Consider the following 23,947-nt stretch of genomic DNA (forward strand, 5'->3'; position numbering starts at 1 on the left):
TGCTATTCAGTGCTACTATTTTTCTCATTCCAAAAATTCACATTTTTCAACCAAATTCAACATTTTTCAACCAAAAATTCACCATTTATTCCCACTGGTACATTCAACATTGCACTTTTACATACATTTGAAATTCAAAACATTCAGCTCAGTTTATTCGCCTTGGGAACAATTTTCAAAATCACAAAAATTACAAGAATTATTTGCCAATAATTCAATGTTTTCACAAAATATCCACCAAAAAAATCCCCTATTAATTCCCAATGTCACATTCTATTTAACAGGTTGAAATTGTTCCTATTTGAAAATTTAAATCATTCATCTCATTCATTTCACCTCGGGAATGATTTTCAACATGGCAAAAACTCCCACTTTTTTTCTCCTCCACGGGTGGATTTTGCTGCTTATCTCTTATTCCACAAACGCAATAATAATCAGAATGCCGTGTTTCAAATAGTGGGCCTTCATAGAACACATTCTTGAAAAAAATATGTTTGGGTTGACTTCCTTTATAAGCATGAACAGGAGAATATACCCCCATAAAGAGGCAAAGCAGGATGCATGGATGGATTTTGTGTAATTGAAGGTTTCATTGTTTTAAAGGGAAGTCAACCCAAATGTTTTTTTCAATGTACATATGTTATATGCAAACCCACTAGTTGAAACAAGGCATTCTGATACATTTTGCGTTTATGGAATAAGAGTTAATCCACCCGTTTTTAGCCACCTCTGGCGGCAGCTATTTTGTCACTTCTGTCGACAAAATGACATCACAACTGCTCAGGGCTCAGGAAACGACCAATCGCGGTTGACCTGTTTTCTGAAGCTGAGTCGTGATTGGTCGTTACCTGAGACCTGAGTAGTTGTTATGTAATTTCAGTCGACAGAAATGACAAAATGGTTGCCCGCTGAGATGGTTTAAAAGGGGTGGATTTTGCTTCTTAACTCATATTCCACAAACACAATATTAATCAGAATGCCGTGTTTCAACTAGTGGGCCTGCTTGGGAATATAATCCTTGAAAAAAATATGTTTGGGTTGATTTCCTCTAAAGCGTATTCCACAAATCATTAGTCCTCAAGTCTTTTGTTTAAACATTCACATTACTCTATACAGTACTTTTTGGATTAATCTCCAGATTTATGACATTTGATTTTAAATGAAGTGGCCACCGCATATACAGGACCTTTCATTGCTGATGCCTGTCAGAACCCAATAAATACTGTGCACAATTGAGTCATGAGTCATCAGAATTAAAGGCAGCACAACTTATAGTGGTACATTAGCAGTTCATTTCTTTCGTTAGGAGCCAATCTGCATCTTTGTTCCGCATACAAACATTATTATTTGATTCCAAAAACAGTACTGTAAATGTCTGTTCTTTTTCCAGTGAAAATAAGGTGTGTTCCCAAGATGTGAAGATAAAAAAGTTACACAGTACATTTGAGGGTATCACCCCATGCAGTACATGCCTACACCACCCAGAAAAGATCTCTAATTATTAGGGCTGTCAAACGATTAAAAATTTCGATAAAACCGATAAAATCGAGTTAATCACACCTTAAAAAAATAATTGATCGTAATTAATCGCAATTGGAACTATCTCCAAAATATGTCATATTTTTTCTGAAAATGGTTGCTGGAATGGAAAGATAAAAGACAAGACGGATATATACATTCTACATACTAATCATATGTAATTTTTTTTATTACAACAACAAATCCTCATGAGATGAAAATTAAAATGTTTAAATTCAAATTAATAACATTCTTTCTGTAGTAGACAATGGGCCGCAAAAGGGACTCAGAACAGTGACAGAAATATTTCAAATGTATGCAAACAAAGTGTGTGTGGGGGTGTGCGCGCGTGTGTGCATTGTAGATACACACTTATATGTGTAATATTCTTAGAGGTTATGATTTCCGAGTGGTCCCTGAAGTGTACACAAATTTGATTGGCTCATATAACGGGTGAGTTTTATGCTGTGCTGTGCTGTAGTTGGTATGAGCACGTCGTGTGTTCCTACTTTAAACTGACTTTATTACACAAAACAAGACAGCCCTCTTTCTCTACTCATCCTCAGTCGCTGAGGCAAACCAATTTATTCACATTTCTGATACAGTATTGCAAGCTGCTTCTCCCCGTGCCTGCATGGGTTTTCTCCGGGTACTCCGGTTTCCTCCCACATTCCAAAAAACATGCATGGTAAGTTGATTGGACACTCTAAATTGCCCCTAGGTGTGATTGTGTGTGTGGATGTTTGCCTCTGTGTGCCCTGTGATTGGATGGCAACCAATTCAGGGTGTCCCCCGCCTACTGCCCGAAGACAGCTGGGATAGGCTCCAGCACGCCCGCGACCCTTGTGAGGATAAGCGGTATTGATAATGGATGGATATTTCAAGCTGCCCTCTTCTTTCGAAATGCTTCTTTATACTCCCGCGGGCGACATACGTCCTCTCTGCTGCTCACTTCTGAGTGGGATTATGCATGGGCGGTCAGTCTGCGCATGCATTAAATGCGTCAAATATTTTGGCGCAATCAAATACAATATTTAAATACCGCCCGATAACGCGGTAAGTTTGACAGCACTACTAATTATACATCTTATACATTTCAATCATTTTCCATTTGGTGAAAATGTGTTGCATACTCACCTAGTTCTCCCCAAGGTGTTTAGTCTCCTATAGAAGTTGAAAGCATCTGAAGTGATAAATGGCTTGGGCCGTGCTTGTAAGGTGATAATGTCTTGTACCTTGAGTGACCTTGTATGCAATGTAACAGAATTAAAATAAAGCACTACATGAAAAAAAATTGACAAAGATGTAGCCTACAACATTCAATTGTGAGGCCTACAAAACAAAGAAAAGGGTAAAAAGAAACACAAGTTTAAAAATGGTGGCATAAGAGAGTGATGAAAACAGAACAAGAATGAGGATCAGCAAAATAATGGGCTGAAACATCTTGATGAGTGAAAAAAGGGGGGGAAAGGACAACATTGTCAAATAGTTAGCATAAAACATATATATTAAGTAAGAGATTAGTTTCAGTTCCATGCGAATGGCCATGTACGATGCTCTGATTTAAAAAAAAAATGTTTACTGCAATTATTTTGACATGGTAAAACTGTAAATAGTAAATAGTATGCGTTGCAATGACATTAGTTAGCTTTTTTTTTACACTTAGGTTTAAGAGGAAAAGGAAGGTTTCTGCTGTTGCTGAAGTGTGATGCGAGGTCAGGTACTTACTCAAGTCGTGGTAAGTTAATCATTTTTTGTCTTTGTATTTTTTGTTTGCCTATTTAAAGGGATTGTTGGGCTGGGATGGCAATGTTTTCACTAACAAGTTCATTTTATATATTTTTTGATCAGAAAAATGAAAAGAGTTGTCAGTAGTAGTTCTATTTTATCAATAAATTTGGTAGAAATTAGGAAATAAGTGACTCCGTGAATAACGCCTCTTTTTAATGAGGAAAATGGCCGTGCCTCCTACCGTTCTATACTTGTTCGGTTGGAGTCACGGGGATACCGATTACAAACTCTCCATTGGAAAACATTGTACTTTCATCGCTTATAACGTCCAAAAACGGTGATCAATTGGCACCAAACTCTATGTGGACATGCCTACTGATGACCACTACTTCAACATATCAAAAGGATTAACCTCTCCGTGGGTTATTTATATGAGAACGAGGAAGTGAGCAGAGCTACATAGCTTTATGCTGGGACGAGTGCACACTGCTTCTTTGCTTAAAAAAAAAAAATAAAAAACACTGCTCTTTGCTGATCATGGTTAGGATGGGTGAGGCATTAAACACCAGTCAGGATATTTACAGAAACTGAAGTGGGAATGAGTGGACGTGCACATTTATTTGGATGAGGAATGGCCCCTGTTTTTCTACCAAATTGTATTGTATTGTATTGTATTGTATTGTTCAACACGCCGTCCAATTTGGAACATAACTGCCAAAACGGTGCGTTCCAATGCGGCCACACTCTGCTGTCCAGTCAGCCTCCTCGTTGGAACTTTTTGTTCGCTGAACATTGACGCTTGTTCGATGAGGTCTTACCTCACTCTCACGCCACTTCACTCACGCCGAAGCTGGCGGCTGCAAGCCGTGCCGAATAACGCACGCGACTGCTTGGGAGGCAACATGAAGACGCAGGCTGGGTGGACAGTAAGGAGCTAATGTTGTTGTGCTAACGCCTTTTGTTTTAACGGCCTGAAGCTAGCTGTTGCTATTAGCCGTGCCGTTATCCTACTGTTAGCCGGGGAGGCAAGGGGGGAATAAAGATCCATGCTTGCCTGATTGCTTGCCCTCCCCCTGCAGTGGCTGTCTGCCTCCTGAGAGTTTTGTGCAGAACACTTTTATACTTTCACAGGTTGAAGTGGACAAGAGTAGTAATGTGAATTTGCATTTTGGTGGCAATCAGTCGCCGTTTTAGACAACAGAACTATTACCAAGCTTGCCTCCCAACTGTGACGTAGACCGTTGAGACCGAAAAAATAAGCCGAGCTCCAAAAGGGGGCGTGCCAATTTGTTGTAAATCTAATCACAAAAAAAGCCCTTAAATCACTACAGAGTCTTTTGGGGGGGAGGTATTTACCGTAGTACTGATGTCATTTTTACATGCAAATCTATTATTTAAATGCCAATGTTAAGGTCATCCAAGTGTCGCTTTAAGGCTCAAGTGTTTTTAATTGCCATTTCAGTCATATGTAAGGGTAAAAAGTGGGATAGTGTTTGTCCAGGGCAATGTGCCATAAAGATGGCGCTCTAATAAAGAGGCTGACTAATGATAAACCTCATGATAGCAGAAGACTTTTGCACAGCATTTGTGTACTGAATCGAGCTTACAGATAGAGGTTCCTCTGGTTGTTTGTCATCTTGTTTCGGAACATCCAAGCGGTCAATGAAGCCCTGCAGCTCCTTTCTGAAGGCTTTCATCTGCGCGTTGATACGATATAGCAGCTCATGTTCTCGAATCCTGCAAAGCAAGAGATGCATGTTCCATATTTGTAGTCCAAGGTATGGGAAAGTCTATGACCTCATATATCTCATACATACCTCCCCCCTTCATCTTCATCATCCAGCCTAGCAAACAGCTCACCATTGGTGACGTACACCCGAGCCTCAGCAATAATGGTGCTGGTGTCAGCAATGAGCCTGTCGATGGTCCGGCCCAGCCTTTCGGCCTCGATTCGGATGTCTATCATCTGCTGCCGGTCCTTCAGGCTTCTGGATAAAAAACGGCTCTCCACAGGTGAGTAGAGGGAGCGCGTTGGGGTAAGGCAGCGGATGTTCCTCACCTCATCCGAGTCACTCTCGCCTCCAATGGGGCCCTCCCGTTTACGGTGAGGTGGCAGGAGGCGAGGTGAAGAGGCTGAGGCTGAGGGGGTGTCATCGTCCCGCCCCCCGTCGCTCTCGGCATCACTGTCCCGTGGGCTGCCCCGTATGCCCAGGTGTGAAGCCAGGTCATAGCGCTGCATGTTAGATAGCAGCACGCGGTTCTCATATTGGAGCTGCATCACTTTGCCGCTCAGTTCATTGATCTGCAGACGGGCTGCCTTCAGTTCCTCCTGGACGGCCTCCATTTTAGCGGGGTCACTTCCTCCTGGGATGTCGAAACAAGCCAACAGTGAAAAGTGGGACACCTCTGCAAATGAGACTTTAATGTGTTCCGCCTGGAGGCCTTATGAAACACATTCTTCCTCAGACACACATTTATGGGCCTCTGTTCTGCTCTGCAGCTGCTTGTTGTCTTGCGAATGACTGAAAAAAGGCCAAACAAACCTCCTCCGTGTCTTGAGCCAGCTTCGTGGGATCCAGCCTTGTACTTGAGCTTGTTCAGTTCATTTGTCACCTAAACACAAAGCAGAAAAAAAAACGTTCCATGTTAGAAGACGCATAACCCACACTCTTAAAGTAGAAATCAACCCAAACACGTTTTTTTCAAGAATATGTTCCAAGCAGGCCCATTAGTGGAAACACTGCATTTTGATTAATATTGCGTTTGTGGAATATGAGTTAAGCAGCAAAAACCATCCCTTTTTAGCCATCTCTTGGGGCGGCCATTTTGTCACTTCTGTCGACTGAAAATGACATCACCACTGCTCAGGGCTCATGTAATGACCAATCACAGGTCAGCCGAGATTGGTCGTTACCTGAGCCCTGAGCATTTGTGATATCATTTTCAGTCGACAGAAGTAACAAAATGACCGCCCCCGGAGATGGCTAAAACGGGTGGATTAACTCTTACGTAATATTTATCAGAATGCATTGTTTTAACTAATGGGCTTGCATAGAATATATTCTTGAAAAAAATATGTTTGGGTTGACTTTCCATTAACTCTGATTTATTCTTTTTAGGGATAGACACTGATCGTTTACCTTTTTGTTTTCTTCCTCCACATCTGCTAAATTCCTGCGCAGGAGTTCTGCCTCATCCTCCACCAGCTGCAGCTGCTGCCTCAGCTCAGAGAGCGCTTCACTCTGCTCTCTGCACTGCTGACCTCCACGGTCATCGCCATCCAATCCTGCGGCCGCCAGACTAGAAGAGGACAATGAGCATTGGCATGTGTCCACGCACAGTCCCAATCAAGTATTACACCAGGGATCGGCAAAGTATGGGCCGGGCCAGCGGGGTACACCCTAAACTGTCCGCCAGCCAATTGCAGGGCAAATCTCAACAAATCCTAAATGAATGCATAATTAACGCTTACATGCATGTTTTAGGAATGTGGGAGGAAAACAGACATTCGAAAATATATAATTACCTGAAAATGTAACTTTTTACAAATACATTTGAAAATCGATTTTTCTTTTTTACCTATTCTATGAAGGACCTGGCTCTTCTGTGCATTTCAAAAATCAAATTTGGCCCTTCAGCACAAAAGTTAGTCTATCCCTGCTGTAGGCAATTGATTGATTTTCTGATGATTCATCACCTGTCCTCCCTCATGTCATCCAGCTCAGCCTTCAATCCCCTGTTTTCCACCTCCAACTCGACAATCTTCCTCCCCAGGATGTTGGCTTCCTCCTCAACCAGGCGCAAGCGGAGCTTCAGCTCAGATTCCCGTGTGGTGGGTGGACCCCCAGCTTCACCTTTGGGCAGTGGGCTGTCCACATCCCCATAGAAGGAGCGATACTTCTGCAGCTCCTGCTCCAGGCGATCCTTCTCCTTGTCTATCTTTGCCATCTTTTTTCTCATTAAGACAGCCTCCTCTTTGATGAAGGCCAGCTGGCACTTTAGGTCGTCATTTTCTTCCTATGTTTCAGAGGGAGATCATTTACTTTTAGGGATATACTGTACAAACGTGGAAAGAAACATATTTGGGGTTTTGTTTCATGGCAATGCTCTTTTTGGATACATACTACTAGGGCTGTTCGATTTTGCCCAACAAGAAAATCCTGATTATGTCATGTCATCTTCCAAACCGCTTATCCTATACAGGGTCGCGGGGAGTTGCTGGAGCCTATCCCAGCCGTCAATGGGCGAAGGCAGACTACACCCCGAACTGGTCGCCAGCCAGTCGCGGGGCACACATAGACACTGTCACTGAGCGGGAATCGATCCCACGCTGCCCGCACACAACTCAGGCGTGTGTACCACTACACTATCAGCGGACAAATCCTGATTATTTTCTCTCAAACCCGATTTTACAATTACCATTTCTTTGTAAAATAAAAAATAATGAAAAATGAAGTATTTTGAATGTCTTTTATTGAAACTTAATTTTTCTTTCTTTGAACTCAAAATGCCAGTCAATTTAACTTAATACACACAGAACAATCCATTGGGATTAACAACAGTTTACTTACACAAAAGATTTCAGATATGTTCTTAATTAAACCAATAATGAAAAAAGAAAGTGCATATACCATCTGAAACGAAATCATCAACATGAGAGACGTTAGACAGTCAAGTCTGTAAACTAAACAGTCTGTCAGCAAGTCATTTTGCCAACCAGCTAGTGACCAGCCTTTCACCTTTCTCCCTGGTCTTACTTAAACATAAATCAATGATTAGTGCAAAACTGTCACTCAATAATACAGTGCACTGTCAAGCTTAAGTACGGATGCATAGTCCGGCTGGACCAGAGGTCTGTTGTAGAGGAGAAAAAAAGGGACGCCTTTTAGACGTTGAGTTAATTGCTCACGGGTTGTATTGAACACTGCGGGGCACACACTACACTACAGATCTATATTTGCCCGATTTATTAACTAAACGCTCACTTGCCTGAGCAAATAGCAAAATCGCCATGGTAGCCATGGATGTTGTTGTTGTTGTTTCGGACTGTGCGCTCGTGGGAGGAAGGGGAATGCAGAGGAAACTACGGTGGCTTAGATACAACAAAAATAAAAAAATCGAACGTGCCGATTTGAACGTTTTTAAAATCGTTTTATCCAGAAATTCGGTTACGGTTCAAAATCGCTTAATCGAGCAGCTACATACTACAGTATATGTATGTTAGGAGCGAAGGACAAAATCTATACGGATGGCTATATATTAGTCAACAGGTTAACCAAAAATAAGAGGTCACTAATATATATTGCATATCTGATGTTGTTACAGTAGAACCTTCTAGAAGTTGAGCGTTCCAGTGATACAGTTTGAAGGTCAACAAAATGTTCTGAAAAAGAATCTGCCTCAAAAATCAAACACTTCTCACTTCTTTTACTTCTATTCAGTAAAATAGCTTTTCCTTCTGTTTAATGTTTTTATTTATTTTTTGTCAAGCCATCACAGAGGGTGTAATAGTGAAGATGACTATGGAACTGGCGGAAATTAAAACAGAAATTAAACTTGGGAAAGGGTTGGCTGCTCATTACATTATGAGCTATTATTGCATTTTGACTATGTGCTGTACAATGTCGTTTAACCAACAGAGTCTAACGTACAGGAAATAGTACCATGTAGCCAAAACTGACTGTCTCACCTCAGTTGGGGTCTGCTGAGCCTTCCTCTCTTTCTGGAGATCCTTACTTCCTTTTCTTTTCAGGGAAAGCTGAAGGGAAACAGCATCTATTATATCATCATCCTCATCATCATCATTATCATCATCTGCTGCTTCAGCTGCTAGCAGCTGTTTCTCTCACTTGGAGGACACACATCTTTTACAAGGAAAAAAATGATATCATTTGACAATAGTTCTCATTTATCATCACTATGGCTTATCCATAACGTGCTGGGCTGCACAGGCATTACAATTCTACAAATAGGATTACAGTAGAAGCAATATTAACTACATATATGCAGAGCTGGGCATTCCGTCTATGTGACCGGCTGGTCCATCTATCCGTCAATGATGGACGCCCGTTTTGCTGACGAATGACGGGAAGATTTTTTAAATAGACGGACTAAGCATAGTCGGAAGCCCATGTATTTAATCCATCTTTCGTCTGTAGTCCGTCTGTTGTCTATTTTTCGTGGCGAGGTGAGTTGTTGTTGCTTGGTGGACAGATTTCAGTGATGGACCAGGCTGTGAACACGTTTCCCTGGCGCAGTGAATCACTCTTTTTGTTCAAATATCGGCCAGCGAAGTGTGCAGTCGGAATCACTGAAGGAAGCATGTTTAAAATCAGAGGCAGACCGGCCTATAGGCGGGTACTATCCCCCCTCACCCCGAAAAAAGGTGAATGACGGACGACAGAAGGGTACCCACGCTCCAAATGAATGACAAATAACAGCCGCTCAATTTTTAGTAAAGTGCCCAGCTCTGTGTACATGTACTTTTAATGAAAATATATAGATTTATACATGAAGTACAAACTTTCCATTGTAAAGGGATGCTGTGCCGAGTATTTCATGAACACAACCTTTTAAACCCTTCATTTGTGTTCACCTAGGGCTGGGCCGATAATTCGATATCGATATGTATCGCGATTGACACGTGATCGATACCAATAGAAAATGCCTTTGATAAAACGTTCGATAGAAAAAAAGAAAAACAAACCCGATCGCAGCATAGTGCGTGATGTAGGCAGCGCGCTTCCGCCTCCAAACATGAAGAAGAAGCGTTTAAACCAAAGAATAAGCAGCTTTTAAACCAACGAGGAAGAAGCTGTTAACTCAACGGAGCATGCTCGCGGGGACGGCGGCCGTGCGCTACGCTCGCGTCTGGCGAGCGAGCGCTGTAACTTTGCTCAAAGAAATGACCACTCGACTCAGTACAACTCTTACAATTAAATTATATTATGCACGATAACCCTATTGAAAACCCGTGGATGGAGCCATGGTGTACAAGTAGAGGAGTTCTTGTCTTTGACAGGCTAGCAGTAGTTAGCCTTAACCGACACCGGCATCGCACTCAAGGTAAAATCAAGCAAGTAAAATATGAATGGACTATGGCAATAATGAGTCCGCTAAAAAGATAAAGACGGTTGGTCACTTACATTGGATGAACATTGAATGAAGGCTAATATATGTGTCAACAACTGCTTTGGGGTAGACCTAGATCTAATGCAAATAAGCATTTACAATGCACTGATGGAGGACAAACTGCACATTACACTACATACCGATGTACAAAAACCAGTTAACTGTTATTTAAAGAAAAGGTTTAAAACAAAATCAATAATTATCAATATTGACTGATATGAAATACTTAGATTGTGACAGTTTTCAAACATTTCTCAGCCCTTCTAAGCACATTATATTTTAAAATGGAGTTTATTTAATCTTTATATCAACCATTTATTTCACTCTTTCATAGTTACATTGACCTCTTATTAATTTAAAGGTTATGTACTATGTTAGAATAAAATAACCTAAATGTATTTTTCTTCGGGTCATTATTTTCAATAGTTGAAAAAAAAAAATCAATATATATATCGATATCGACCAATATGAAACACTTATATTGTGATGTACTTTTCAGTCATATCGCCCAGCCCTCAATAAGCACAAGTGATTTTGGGCTCCTCACCTCTTTAGCTTTCTCTAGCTCATTCTGAAGAGCTTGTTTGGTGACTTCCACTTCTATCAGTTGCTGCCTTAACTTCTCATTCTCTTCTTCGGTCCTTGTCCTTTTCTCCTCCACATTTTCCAGCTCATGGTGCAAACGCACAGATACATCCTTTGCCACCTGGTTAGAGGAAGAACATACAATCATGCGAGCTTGAGGCCAATGAACTGCATGGACCCTATGGAAAAGATTGATTGACAATTGAATCGGTGCATGTCAAAGTTACCTTCAGGTCTTGCTCAAGACTTCTGAGCATCTCTCCATCCACTTGGCCACTCTCTGTGAAGCGGATCCTTTTTCTCTCAGCCTTCTTCAGGCGATATTGAAGTATTCTGCAATTCTTGTTAGCTCTCTCCAACTCTCTGCGCATGTCATGCAGCTGGCAGGCGTCTTCCTCATAGAAGGTGTCCCGCATCTCATCCATCTCTGCTCGCATCTCCTCAATTTCAGTCTTGGAAACAATGGAAGAAATAGCCAGGCATCAGAATATGATTGAATAGGCTTTATATAAAGAACATTTCTCAGGTACCACCAATGTGTTATTTACGGTGGTCGCCAATCAAGGGGAGCAAGGCCTTCTGTGCTGGCCTAAACACAATCAGAAACACTCACCTACTGCACAATACCAACCTCAATTATAATATTTGTTGCATGAAATGGTATTACTTTACTCCTTACAGTCTATTATCATAATTTCCTAGCACTTCCTTTGACTGCACTGCTTTCACTACATGCACGTGTGTGTGGATGTCCAATGTTTTGTCCAATCAGATTTCAGCTTCTGGATCATTCCATGCCAAATCACTCAGTGGGTTTAACCAAGCGGATTTTGATTTTAATGAAACTTGCTGCACTTGTTGATAGCGATGACACTTTTTGCAACTAATATTCAATGAATATTCAACTTCCAATGAATATTCAATGAGTGTTTGGGGTATGTGTACTTTGACTCCTTATTGCTGCCAAATAAAAATTTTTACATCTCTTTTTTATATGTTTTAGAGAACTTGTGAGGAATTACATTTCATGAAGAAAAAAATGTTAAGGTCATTTCAAGGTCAAATTATTAATCTAAATGTCAAGTTACTAAAATATGCACCAATCTTTTAAATTGTTTCAGATTTGGATTCCTTGTTGAATTCCCCTTCCAACAATACATGTTTTGTGAAGATTGACCCAGTAGTTCCTGAGATAAAAGGGTTCAAGGAAGGCAGCCACGCCCCTTTTTGCCAAACTAATTGAAATTAGGTGGGCCGTAGCTCCCAAAGCCCTGCTCGGTTTACCTAAAATTTGAGATTTAGTGTTGTGCCACATCACTATTACCAAGTACAGCAAGTTTCATTCAAATAAAAATTCGCTTGGTTCCTTTTTTAAGATTTTTTGTGTGATTTGGAATGGAATGAACCTTCTCTGTGCTGCAATGTCAATCTTATATGCCCAAAACGGGTTTAATGTAGTGATAGAACGATTACGGCCGGGCTGATTATTGGTATGATATTTGGTATTTTGACGAATGTCGGCATCAGCTTTTTTTTTTTAAATCTGCCGGGTGATAAGTGATGAATTTTCTTTTTTTTTTTTGCATTTTTTTCCAAACTCCCCCATTGATGCATTCAATAATAAGCATCTCTGGTGAGTATGATACATTTTTAAAACCTTTTTGCTATGTTATTTAATAAATAGACAACTACTGTATGTCTGTGCTATCACGTCACAACTGTAGAAACCGACAAAACTCAACCAGAATGCAAAGTAACAGCAGGCAATCGTGCCATGCATCTGGAGCAGCTCAGAATCAATAGTCTCGGGTGCATTAAGTCGGGTGAGTCTCCACTTAAGGCCCAGGTACCAAATGAATGGCCCAGCAACGGTTACAATGCAGCAAATGGAAATACAACAAGTGTGACGCTAACGCTGCATGCTTGAGTTGTAAGGCGAGTGTAGAATTTACCTTAAGATCATCATTTTCATCCTCAAGCCGTTCCACCTCCTCCAGTATTGTCTGGTCCTGCTGGGGGGCTAGTTGTTGGGGCTCAGGCTCAGGGGACAGCTCCAAGGTTGGGGGAGATGCTGGTTTTGCCTGCATCTTTGTCCCATTCTTCCCTAACCTTTTATTCAGGTGAAACTGAATCAGCTCGGATTGTAAGCACCCCTCCTTCCAGAAGCCGGGTCCGCAGCCGACTGTGCTTTTGGAGCTTTTCTTACTCGTTGCTGAGACGTCCCCTCCTTTCTGGTTTTTACTCCTCAATTTGGGGGATTTGGATGAGCAGGGCTGGTCCGACACCACTCTGTTCGGATCGGCTCTGCAGGGGGAGGATGCATCGGGGCCCAGGCGCGGGGAGTCGTCGGATTTCTGGGTGGCGCCTCTGTCTGACGCAGCCCAGCTCAAGGTGGGGCTTTCAGAACCGGCGACCTGAACAGCGGCCGCGCCTTTGGATACGGGAGCGCCTCCGGCCTGTCGCTCCCTGCCCGATGAGACGGGAGAATGACCTCGGCTGCTTCGTCCTCCCCCTGCGCCCACTGCTTGCTTTGAGGCAAGATGCTTAGACGGGTTACTCCCTTTTTGCGCCGCTTTAGGGCCGGCGGGGGAGGAGGAGCGCGGCTGCTTCCGGCCGCTATTGTCCGCCTGCTTGGGCGAGTCGGCGGACGATGATGGCTGCATGATGGTGTCAGTGGCTCAGCTCATCCTCGACAACATCCATACCCCAACCTTGTAGCTGCAACAGAACACCACCCTTCAGCTTCACACCGAATGCATAGGTATACGCTCCGTTTTCAAGTCTTGAGCGCGGCGCATGCAGACAAATGGGGCGTTTTAGATGACGCCCAAGACAACTGACGGCCCATGTAGTCTCAGTTTGATGAGGTGTTTGTGGGATCAGCTGCAGCTCAGCCAATTAGACCCCAGTGTGCATGCGTCGGGGGTGGGGTTAGAGGGTGCGTGTATATAAAATTAAACAAAAAACAGACAAAGTCAAAGGCTATTAATGCTGGGCTAACCTTGACGACAAATAAATGTCAAATGGCAATTTTATTATCCGGAGGTGAGCTAAACGCCAGTATGTGTACAACCGTTTCCTGTCAGCCATCATCTCCTCTTTTCCAACAAGCACGATGACTCATTGTTAGTCAAGCGCTTGCGAGCTTCAGCTATAAAAGTATAGCACGTACTGGTTGACAACACGATACTTTCCTTCATTTACCTAGTTCAAACATTTTATTATAACCTGTTCAGCTATGAAAAATTTACTATTTTCCAAAATAATTTATTAAATTACACTCTCTTACTCCAAACAAATAAAATCAGCGTATAGTATAGTCTATGTCCTTACGATGATCTATTGTGAAAAGCAACAGTAAGTCAACGTTGGAGGCCAGACAATCTAAACATGTCGTCCACAGACAAATGGAGGCTTTTTGTAATAGTCACACCCTTGTTGTCACCCATCTGATCAAATAGGAGGACGAAGACCATCTCATGTTCTTTTCTTACCTTTTAGTGGGATGCTGAAGCTCAGTGGTGATGAAGGCAGATGGGATGCCGACTCCGGCGCCTCCCAACCACCAGCCAGTTAATTTGCATATTCATGACATTACATCATTGCTGGGCGGGCCTCTCTTATTGGTGGACTGTAACGATACGAGAAACATACCACTGTTTGACATACTATTTCCTGCCATTTCACATCCAATTGCTTAATACTAATAATGTTACTTTAAAGATCCATGATCATAAATGTTTTGGCCTTTTTGTATTTTAAATGATGTAACAGGTTGCGTGACAACAATTTTCCACAAGAATGCAAATAATGACTCTCCTATTTGTTTTCAAAACCATTTTCACAAATTTTCACTAATGATTATCCCTCACTGTAAATTCAAATTACACTAAGTGGGAGGGGAAAGTATGTGAAACATTTAGAATTCCTTACATTTCTGCACAGATTTGTCATAAAATGTAGTCTGATCATCCAAATCACAAGAATAAGCAGAGTCTGCTTAATCTAATACCACACAAACAATTTTATGTTTTCATATTTTTATAGTGCATAACATTAAACATTCACAGGACAGGAAGGAAACATTAAGAGAACCCTTGGATTTAATTTCTGGTTGAACCTCGATGGGCAGCAAGAACCACAACCAAACGTTTTCCTGTAGTTGCAGATCAGACGTGCACAACTATCAAGATGAATTTTGAGCCATTTTTACAAATTGGTCCAGTACAGCAAGATTCCTGGGATGTCTGGAGTGAATAACTCTCTTGAGGTCCTGCCATAGCATCTTTAGTTGGGTTGAGGTCAAGATTTTGACCGCCTCATTCCAGAACATATATTTTCTTCTTCTGAAGCCACTCTGTTGTTGATTTGCTTTTGGATCATTGTCTTGTTGCAACACCAGTGGCATAGCTGGGCTGTATTCCACATGGGTTTTGAGGTCAAAGGGGCCCGACATTGCACACGCGAATAGAGGACAGAAAAAAAGCCCAAAAAGTAAGGAATACGTAAGCTAGGAATATTGTTGTGTCTGAAAATATGAGGACACGACTTGTTCTGCCAACGGTCTTTATTCCAACTGCCGTAGCAGGTGTACCCTTAGCTTTACGACAATGCTGTAACGTGTCGTCCACGTTAAGGCCATATGCTACAAATAGACTATGACAGTGGTTAGAATTGCAATAGCTTGCCTTGTTTTACTGCCATCCATCGCCACCCTTTCCCCACACCCTATACAAAGTGGAAAATTAAATAAATAAATGACATACATGACCACCATAACATAAATAACAACGCGTAAATAACATTTTCCCAACACAACCCTGATAAAAATAAATAGACAAAATAAATGTACACATTCCCAAAACAATACACAAAATAAAAATTGACTCCAATAAACAACTCAAGGTGCCATTGCACAACAACACAAGAAAGCGCTGATGCAACTGAAATGTTGTGTTTGGAATTAAAGCTTGACTCTTACATAATGGTGTCTGGTGAGTAATATGAAAGAAGCCTTGTGGTTTTGCCTCCCTGCTACTTTCAACAATAATTTTCTTGATGTTCGGGAGCACAACATTTTAACATATTTGGAACACTTACAGAGAATTGTCAATTGTGTCTGGTAGAAGGCATAACTCTCTTTGAATTGCAGAACCTGACTATATTAATGTTGCTTTTAGATATTAGGCTTTTATGCACCTCATGATGATTGACACATTGTTTAAAAATATAATGCCAAAATAGGACAAAGAGGGAGATGCTCTCTTGCTTGCTATGTAATGTAGAACAAGCACTGTATTAGTGTCGTGAATCATCTTTTTTTGGCCACAGCTTTTAGCCTTAGCTGTGAGGACAATCGGTACACAGGATGGATGGATGCATGGATGGGTGGATGGATGGAGGGAAGGGATGAATTATAAGTATATGAAGTCTGCTCTTGGCTGCATTTGGTAAGTGAAAGTGCCATTGAGATATGTTTTGTGATTACATCTAGGGCAGGGGTCGGCAACCCGCGGCGCCGGAGCCGCCTGCGTCTCATTCACTCCTTAAGTTGCGGCTTTGCGTGGCTTGGGAATATAAATTATATATAATATAAGTGTCTGATTGAAGTGTATATTATCAAAAATGTGTATCATGTCTTCTTACTAAGGCAATATTTTTGGCCACTTTTATATGTGGTCCTAGATCGAATACATATCAGAATTTTTGCAATGCGACCGCAGTCTGAACCACTCCAGGTCGCATATATCCGACATTACTAATGTCATCAGAACCCAAAATGCGCCCCGCATCGGCGGAGGGGATAGCCGGGAGATCGAATTCGCAATGTTGTTTTGAATAATTTATGGTGATAGTAGTAATTCAGCCACGGCTCAGATAGGCTCATTAATTACACGCAGTTACGACGTGACGTTAGTGGTGGGCGATATGGCAAAAATATCATATCACGATTTTAAAAAAATAAAATCACAATCATGATTTTATCATGATTCTTTTTTTCCATCGTTTTTTTAGACTAATTTGCAAATTTTTTACCATTTTCCTCACGTTAAACATATAAAACATATTTAAAATTTATATAAAACCCTAAAAGAAAAAAAAAAGACATTTTAAGCTTTTCTGAACAGGTTTTAATTCGAATAGTAACAATTTTTAACAAAATGTGCAGTGAATGTAAACAACAAGGTAACATAACGTAAACAAAACACAGCTCGTAATGCGGGTCTAGTACTTTGCGGGTCTAGTACTTTGAAGGGTCTTTTAAAGCCCTTGTTTTCCACTGTTTTAATGGGAATCATGTCTTCAGCATGTCCGCTGTGCGGGCAGCGTGGGATCAATTCCCGCTCAGTGACAGTGTCTATGTGTGCCCTGCGACTGGCTGGCGACCAGTCCGGGGTGTAGTCTGCCTTCACCCGTTGACGGCTGGGATAGGCTCCAGCAACTCCCCGTGACCCTGTATAGGATAAGCGGTTTGGAAAATGACATGGCATGACATGTCTTCAGCAAGGTAATAAGTCACTGCCTCAGTTAATTCTTTATACTGCTTGCTTTTTTTTTCATATGGAGTGCCCTTGTTAAATGACGGTGTTACCATGGGTTGTATTAGCTTGGAGCTAGCGGCTGCCTCTGGCTACCATGTGTCTGATATTCGTTTGCTTTGGCCTTCGGCGTAGTTTTTTGGGTGCTGTCTCCGCAACTGATTAAACAGGTTTGTTGTGTTGCCATCTGACGTCCGAACCGGGTCTCTGCAAACTTTGCAAATAACTGGTTTGTGCTTTCTCCTCCGAGGAAAAGCCAAACCAAATCAACACTGTGGATGTGGAGTTTCTTTTCGGGACCAACTCTGCTTCGTGGTGACTCCACGCTATAGCTTCCCGCTAGGGCTGCTCGATTAACCGAAATTTCTGGATAAAACGATGTAAAAAAACGTTCAAATCGGCACGTTCGATTTTGTTATTTTTAGTGCATCTAAGTGTAGCCCATTTGTACTTTCTGTATTGTGTTCCGTTTGTACATTCTCTTCGTATTTGTACTTTCCGTTACTCTTATCTTCGTATTAAGATCTATGTTTTCCGGTGGTTACTTCCGTGTTTGTCATGCGGTCACGTGAGTAGCGCGTTCACTCCAATTGCTGAAATGCGGAAGCGATTGTCCGATGGCTGAGGAGAAAGTGACACGTGGAGGATTGTTTGCTGCAGGAGCCGACTATCTGAGCCGACTGCCGAGTGAGTGAGGAAGTGAAGTGGAGCGTATGCTCAACTGACGGAATTGGCCACGTCGATGGTGAGCTAGGAGCCCAGGATTGAAACTTGGAAATTGCCTGGAATAGAACTGAACCATCCTGAATCATCCCTGCTCTGGTCGGGCTGGTAGGAGGCTGCATTTTAGCCAGTCGATCCCCTTCATTGAACTTAAATTGACAGGCATTTTGAGTTCAAAGAAAGAAAAATTAAGTTTAAATAAAAGACATTAAAAATACTTAATTTTTCATTCTTTTTTATTTTACAAAGAAATCGTAATCGTAAAATCGGGTTTGAGAGAAAATATTGGGATTTTCTTATTAGGCAACATCGAACAGCCCTACTTCCCGCTATACACACAAACAGGGAGGCGGGGAGTGTCACGTACTGTGCAATGTGCGTGGTGTGATTGGTTGGTCTCGGGTATGCGTCGGCGGCTTTGAGCCGCCATAGAGCTAAACTGCATAGAATGTGCCCTGTAGACGATCAAACGATCTTTCGGCTTTATGAGATCGTCAACACGTTAAAGTCCTTAACGATCTAATATCGTCATATCGCTCACCCCTATGTGACATCAAGCGACGTCTCCATGAAATTAGATCGACAAGCCTCGCCCGATCATCTCCCCCAAATACCAATACCCCCACATCTACCTCCTCCTCCTCGCTTCACTGTAGAAATGCCCTCACACGCTGGACCTGTGGACCACATTTACATCCGTAAACGCTATGTCGTGATTAACATCGTCTCTTCTTCTGAGCATGCGGGTCACTTTGGGGACCCATTATGTTCACACATGAAAGAGACCGAGGTTGCATTTATACAGTAATGTAATATGAACGCTTACACATCAAGATCAGATTTTTTCATAAAAGACAGCAGCTTACAGTCCTGCGTAAAGATGAAAGTGTCTTCCTACAGCCCTGATTTGCAGATGATGTGCGCAGAGGTTCAGGAGCAGAAGTCCCATTAACCAGAGCTGGGCATTCCGTCCTAGGGAGGGGACGATCCACCCGTCCATCCCGGACAGAGTCCCATTTTGTGGATGGTCGGACGGAGGACGAGAACTCTTTTAAAAAGGTTGGACTAACCGGGTCAAGTACCGGCTTACGTGTTGTGTTGAGTTCTTTTAAAAAGCAAGGCTGTCTTGCTAAACCTGCACAACACTGGAGTACTCTTTTTCATGCGCGTTACCTCGCTGCAGTACTGTTCTCACAGGCATAGTCTGCCCTCTAGTGGACGCCCATTTCACAGACGAGGGAAAAAAAATACTAAAAGCTATGACCCGGAAGTAGAAGATGTTCGTTCTCCTCCTAGAATAACATTGCCTTATTTTGCAAGAATTATTTTTATTTCAAAATATCGCAATAAAAAGTGAAAACATTCAACAAAACCCAATAGTATTTGCTATTACGCAATCATAAATATTCTCGTTATGTCCCCTGGCTTGCTCCGCGTCATCATAAAAATCATCATCATCATCATCATCATCTTCATCATCACATCCGACGGTGGTTTCTGACAGCTCAAAAGCTGTCTTAGTTATACAGTTGTAAACAATTCAGATACTCCCAGATGGTAAGTGGATGTGAAATTAGCCAGATAATGATCCTGAAATAATGTCATGCACGGACACTTTTTTTTTCTGCAGGACCCTGGTGACGTTGTAGAGCTGGTCATCCACGGCCAGAATGAAAGCCACACTGCTCCTCCTGAATCTGAAATTCGACCTCCTGATGGACCCTCCTCTCCAGCACCTCTAAATACTGTAGACCTTACCAGGGACGCTGAGGAGTGTGATTCCCCTGTAGTTGGCACTGTCCCCCTTATTAAAAAGAAGGACCACCATCGCAGTCTGACAATCCAGAGGCACTGTCCCCGATGTCCACGCAATGTTGTAGATGCGTGTCAACCAGTACAGCCCTGCAACATCCAGAGCATTTGGGAACTCTCAAATCTCATCCACCCTCGGCTTTGTTGCTGAGGAGCTTTTTAACCACCTTGGTTACTTCAATCCGAGAGATAGGAGAGCCCACTTCAGAGTCTCCATGCTCTGCTTCCTCAATGGAAGGTGTATCTGTGGAATTGAGGAGGTCTTCGAAGTATTCTCCCCACTGACTCACGTCCGAAGTCGAGGTCAGTACACATCAGATGGTGGACCAGAATTTCCTCGAAGCCATCCGGAAGTCATTTTCCAAGGCCTCGCTGAACTCCTCCCACGCCCGAGTTTTTGCCTCAGTGACCGCTGAAGCTGCATTCTGCTTGGCCAGCCGGTAGCTGTCAGCTGCCTCCGGAGTCCCACGGGCCAAAAAGGCCTGATAAGTCTCTTTCTTCAGCTTGACAGCATCCCTTACCGCCAGTGTCCACCTTTGGAGATTGCCTTCACGAACAGTCACTGCCCACCTTACGGCCACAGCTCTAAACAATGGAGGCATGAAATATGATCCACTCGGACTCAATGTCCACTGCCTCTCCTTGGATGTGGGAAAAGTTCTACCTGAGGTTGAAACTCTTTCTGACAAGGGGATTCTGCCAGACGTTCCCAGCAAACCCTCACAACACGACAGCTGCGACCTTCTCTTCATCAGAGTGTCCAAAACATGCAGCCACAAACCCGATGACATGACTACAAAGTTGATTGTCGAACTGCGGCCTAGGGTGTCCTGGTGCCAAGTGCACATATGGACACCCTTATGTTTGAACATGGTGTTCATTATGGACAAACCGTGACGAGCACAGAAGTCCAGTAACAGAACACCACTCGTGTTCAGATCAGGTGGGGGGCGTTCCTCCCAATCATTCCCTTTTAGGTTTCACTGTCATTGTCCAAGTGAGCATTGAAGGCCCCCAGCAGAACGATGGAGCCCCCAGGGGAGTGCTCTCCAGCACACCCTCCAAGGACTCCAAAAAGGGTGGGTACTCTGAACTGCTGTTTTGTGCATAGGCACAAACAACAGTCAGGATCCGTCCCCCGACCCTAAGGCGGAGGGAGGCTACCCCTCTCATCAACCAGGGTGAACCCCAACTTACAGGCGCCAAGCCAGGAGGTAGTAAGTGTGCTCACACCTGCTCGGCGCCTCTCACCTTGGGCAATTCCAGAGTGAAAGCGTGTCCAAACCCCTCTCAAGTGGACTGGCCCATCCCTGAGTGATGATATTCCATATTTCCTTCGAGCTTGTTTCTGTAGCCAGGGATCGGACCGCCAAAGTCCCTGCCTTTTGCTACTGCCCAGCTCACAGGGCACCGGACCCCCTCCCTCTGGTGGTGAGCCCATGGAAAGGGACCCACGTTGCTTTTTCAGGCTGAGCCACCATGCCCTCGCCAGAGAGACCCACCTCCATGCCTGGCTACAGATGTTCGCCCCAGTGACCCGTGTCTGGGCAAAGGAAAACGGCATCGAATAATTTTACTGAACATTCGTCTCTGAGCCGTGCTTTGTCCGGCCTCGCACCTTGGACCAGTTTGCCATGGCTGATGCTGCCAGGGGCATACAGTAAAGCCCCAGACAATTTAGCTCCTAAACGAGATGGTTTTTTTCAAGTGTTTTTTGCAGAATTGAACAGGTATGCAGTTGAATAGCTTCGATGTTGCTTGTGACGAATCTGCAGAGAGGAAAAAAAAAAATCACTGGACTGGCATTGCCCGAATGACCACCGCTGGAATCGGGAGCCAGTTAATGTGGAAGCCAGTTGAACTGTAACACAAACTGGTCCATTTACGTGCCCTATTCTTATCTTTTGGCCACGCAAATATAACTGTTGGCCTAAATGTGAACAATGCATCGCCACACAGCGCCAAGGCATTTCACAGAAAAAGATGATAACAACGGCAAAGAGCAGTTAACGGGACAATCAACAGTGCAGTACAACGGGTGATTGGCGACTCGATCTCTTCAAATGACGTCACTCTCCGAAGATTACCGAGGAGTGCCGAACATTTTCATTTTCATTGTTAAGCGCGTTGCTATGGGTCTAATTATGAATCTGGGTGGGTTGCGTCATAAAACCTATGGAAGTATTCTTAAAATAGTTTTAGCTTTTAGTATTACTCAAAAGATGGTTGGCCAAATTTACTTCACACTTCGTCTATTTATTCAAATGTATTTGTCTTTTCACAGTCCAGCGATTCAATCCCAGGAATTTATTTATATTTTTTTCCAATTTTTTAAAAACGTTAGGGTAAAAGAGGGTCTGAAAATGTCTGGCAGTGAATGACTTAAAAGAAGAGAGAAGAAGAAAAAAAAACATCGAAGAAGAAGCCGCCGCCGCCAACGAAGAGGAAGGAGCAGCAACAACAGTGGAAGTATGCAGGTTAGCACGTCCGCCTCACATTGCAGTGGTTGTGCGTTCTGATCCGGCCCCGGCGTGGGTTTTCTCTGGGGACTCTGCATGCACCCCCATTACAAAAACATGCGTGGTAGGTTAGTTTAAACTTTATTTTAACTAATATAGTGCTTGAAGTTAGTGTTTCACCACTCATTTTAAGGTATTTCTCTCTTTTCAAAAGCCAATGTAATTTTTCTCATTTCAAGAAATCTTACTAAGTCTTACTGCACAAGCAGATCATTTCACTTGTTTTTCGTCTGAATCCTCTCAAAAAAAGTATTTATTTCTTAAATTTCGACAGTTAAATTTTGCAGTCACGGTGCATACTTTACAGCAGAACCGAGTGGACCTTTAGGCGTTTGTCCATTAGCCTCGCTCCACACCCAGACGGCTTCACTTGACTGCAGATATTCGCTTTTCCATTAGACTTTTTCTGATTGGCCGATAACGATGCACTAAGCAACTCCACCGCACACGCCTATTTTCTGGTTTGATCAGCCTATGAGATTGTATCGGGGTGTCATGAGATGTACAGAGAACTTTGGTCCAACTATTGTTTAGCCTACAATCTTATTTGATACTGTATATTTTACTGCTTGGTTTTCTTGACCACTTGACGGCACCATTGAGCTAATGAAGCACCATGAAGCTATGAACCATGTGCAAGCCAATTGGCTGGAAATCTTCAGTGGTTCTTGAAGCTTAATTTCGAGAATTTCCTGTATTATCCGCCTCAAAAACAATTTAGGTTATTTTATTTTATTTTAGCTCCAGGCATCTGGTAACTCTTTGGAGGAAAGGTACTAACCGTTAATGCATCATTGTTCAAAGGTATAGTTTTTTTAAAGATAATTTTTGAAGAGGGATGTTTGTTACTGACCTAATGAAGACTCTATTTTTATAGGAGCGTCCTATTGAGGGGATGACCATAGGGTGTCACTGTTTTTTTCCCATGGTCAGATTTATTTTATGGGCCTTTTAGTTCTTGTGTTCATTTTAGCTAATTGTAATTATTCATTTTTAATGAAGCTTATATGCTGATTTAAGGAGTCGGTTATTCAACGGGCAAAGTGCAATATTGGAGTTTGGCTCTATCTATCGCTACAGATTTGGTTCAGAGTATGTGAGCTGTGTTTACCTTTTAAGAAAAATGCTGTCAAGTTTATAACCAGTCATTTGCTAACCTTTTTATGCCAACATAGGTTTTAATTGATATTGCTACATTGCTCTGCATTTTTGCCCATTGTCTTGTTCCCTTTTTTTTTTATTTTTTACTTATTTTTTGGTGAATAAAGAATTTGTATACGTGTACATCAGACTCTCATTCATTCATTATCCATACCGCTTATCCTCACAAGGGTCGCGGGCATGCTGGAGCCTATCCCAGCTGTCTTCGGGCAGTAGGCGGGGGACACC

General features: G+C 42.6%; 1 protein-coding gene across 4 annotated transcripts; it reads right to left on the minus strand.

Moving 5' to 3' along the window:
• Positions 1–913: 913 nt before the first annotated feature.
• Positions 914–19,357, minus strand: mtcl3 (MTCL family member 3). 4 transcript variants are annotated; one of them, XM_086039040.1, is made up of 13 exons: positions 19,094–19,357; positions 14,460–14,596; positions 12,918–13,683; positions 11,193–11,417; positions 10,928–11,086; positions 8,939–9,007; positions 6,947–7,266; positions 6,390–6,549; positions 5,793–5,862; positions 5,067–5,613; positions 4,857–4,986; positions 2,656–2,763; positions 914–2,501 (listed from the first exon to the last, which is right to left on the minus strand). In XM_086039040.1, the coding sequence occupies exons 3-12, from the start codon at positions 13,626–13,628 to the stop codon at positions 2,683–2,685; spliced, it is 2,472 nt and encodes an 823-aa protein (XP_085895166.1). In that variant the 5' UTR covers positions 13,629–13,683; positions 14,460–14,596; positions 19,094–19,357; the 3' UTR covers positions 914–2,501; positions 2,656–2,682. The 4 variants fall into 4 exon arrangements, 3 of the variants coding, with proteins under 3 accessions (XP_085895166.1, XP_085895163.1, XP_085895164.1); XM_086039037.1 differs by lacking the exon at positions 914–2,501 and having other exon boundaries at positions 2,656–2,961; XR_015087955.1 differs by lacking the exons at positions 914–2,501; positions 2,656–2,763 and having other exon boundaries at positions 4,860–4,986; positions 5,067–5,237; positions 5,309–5,613.
• Positions 19,358–23,947: the final 4,590 nt, after the last annotated feature.

This window comes from Filicampus tigris, chromosome 8 (assembly GCF_054856515.1).
Source record: "Filicampus tigris isolate MCC_2025a chromosome 8, RoL_Ftig_1.0, whole genome shotgun sequence".
In the NCBI taxonomy this organism is placed as follows: domain Eukaryota; kingdom Metazoa; phylum Chordata; class Actinopteri; order Syngnathiformes; family Syngnathidae; genus Filicampus; species Filicampus tigris.

Bases quoted from the DNA above. Each gene is read 5' to 3' on its own strand.
- mtcl3 (XM_086039037.1), bottom strand. From the start codon at position 13,628: ATGCAGCCATCATCGTCCGCCGACTCGCCCAAGCAGGCGGACAATAGC. The intron at 11,087-11,192 runs GTAACTTTGACA...TCCTCTAACCAG, and splicing joins GTCTTGAGCAAGACCTGAAG to GTGGCAAAGGATGTATCTGT. The intron at 6,550-6,946 runs GTGATGAATCAT...GTCCTCTTCTAG, and splicing joins GATGACATGAGGGAGGACAG to TCTGGCGGCCGCAGGATTGG.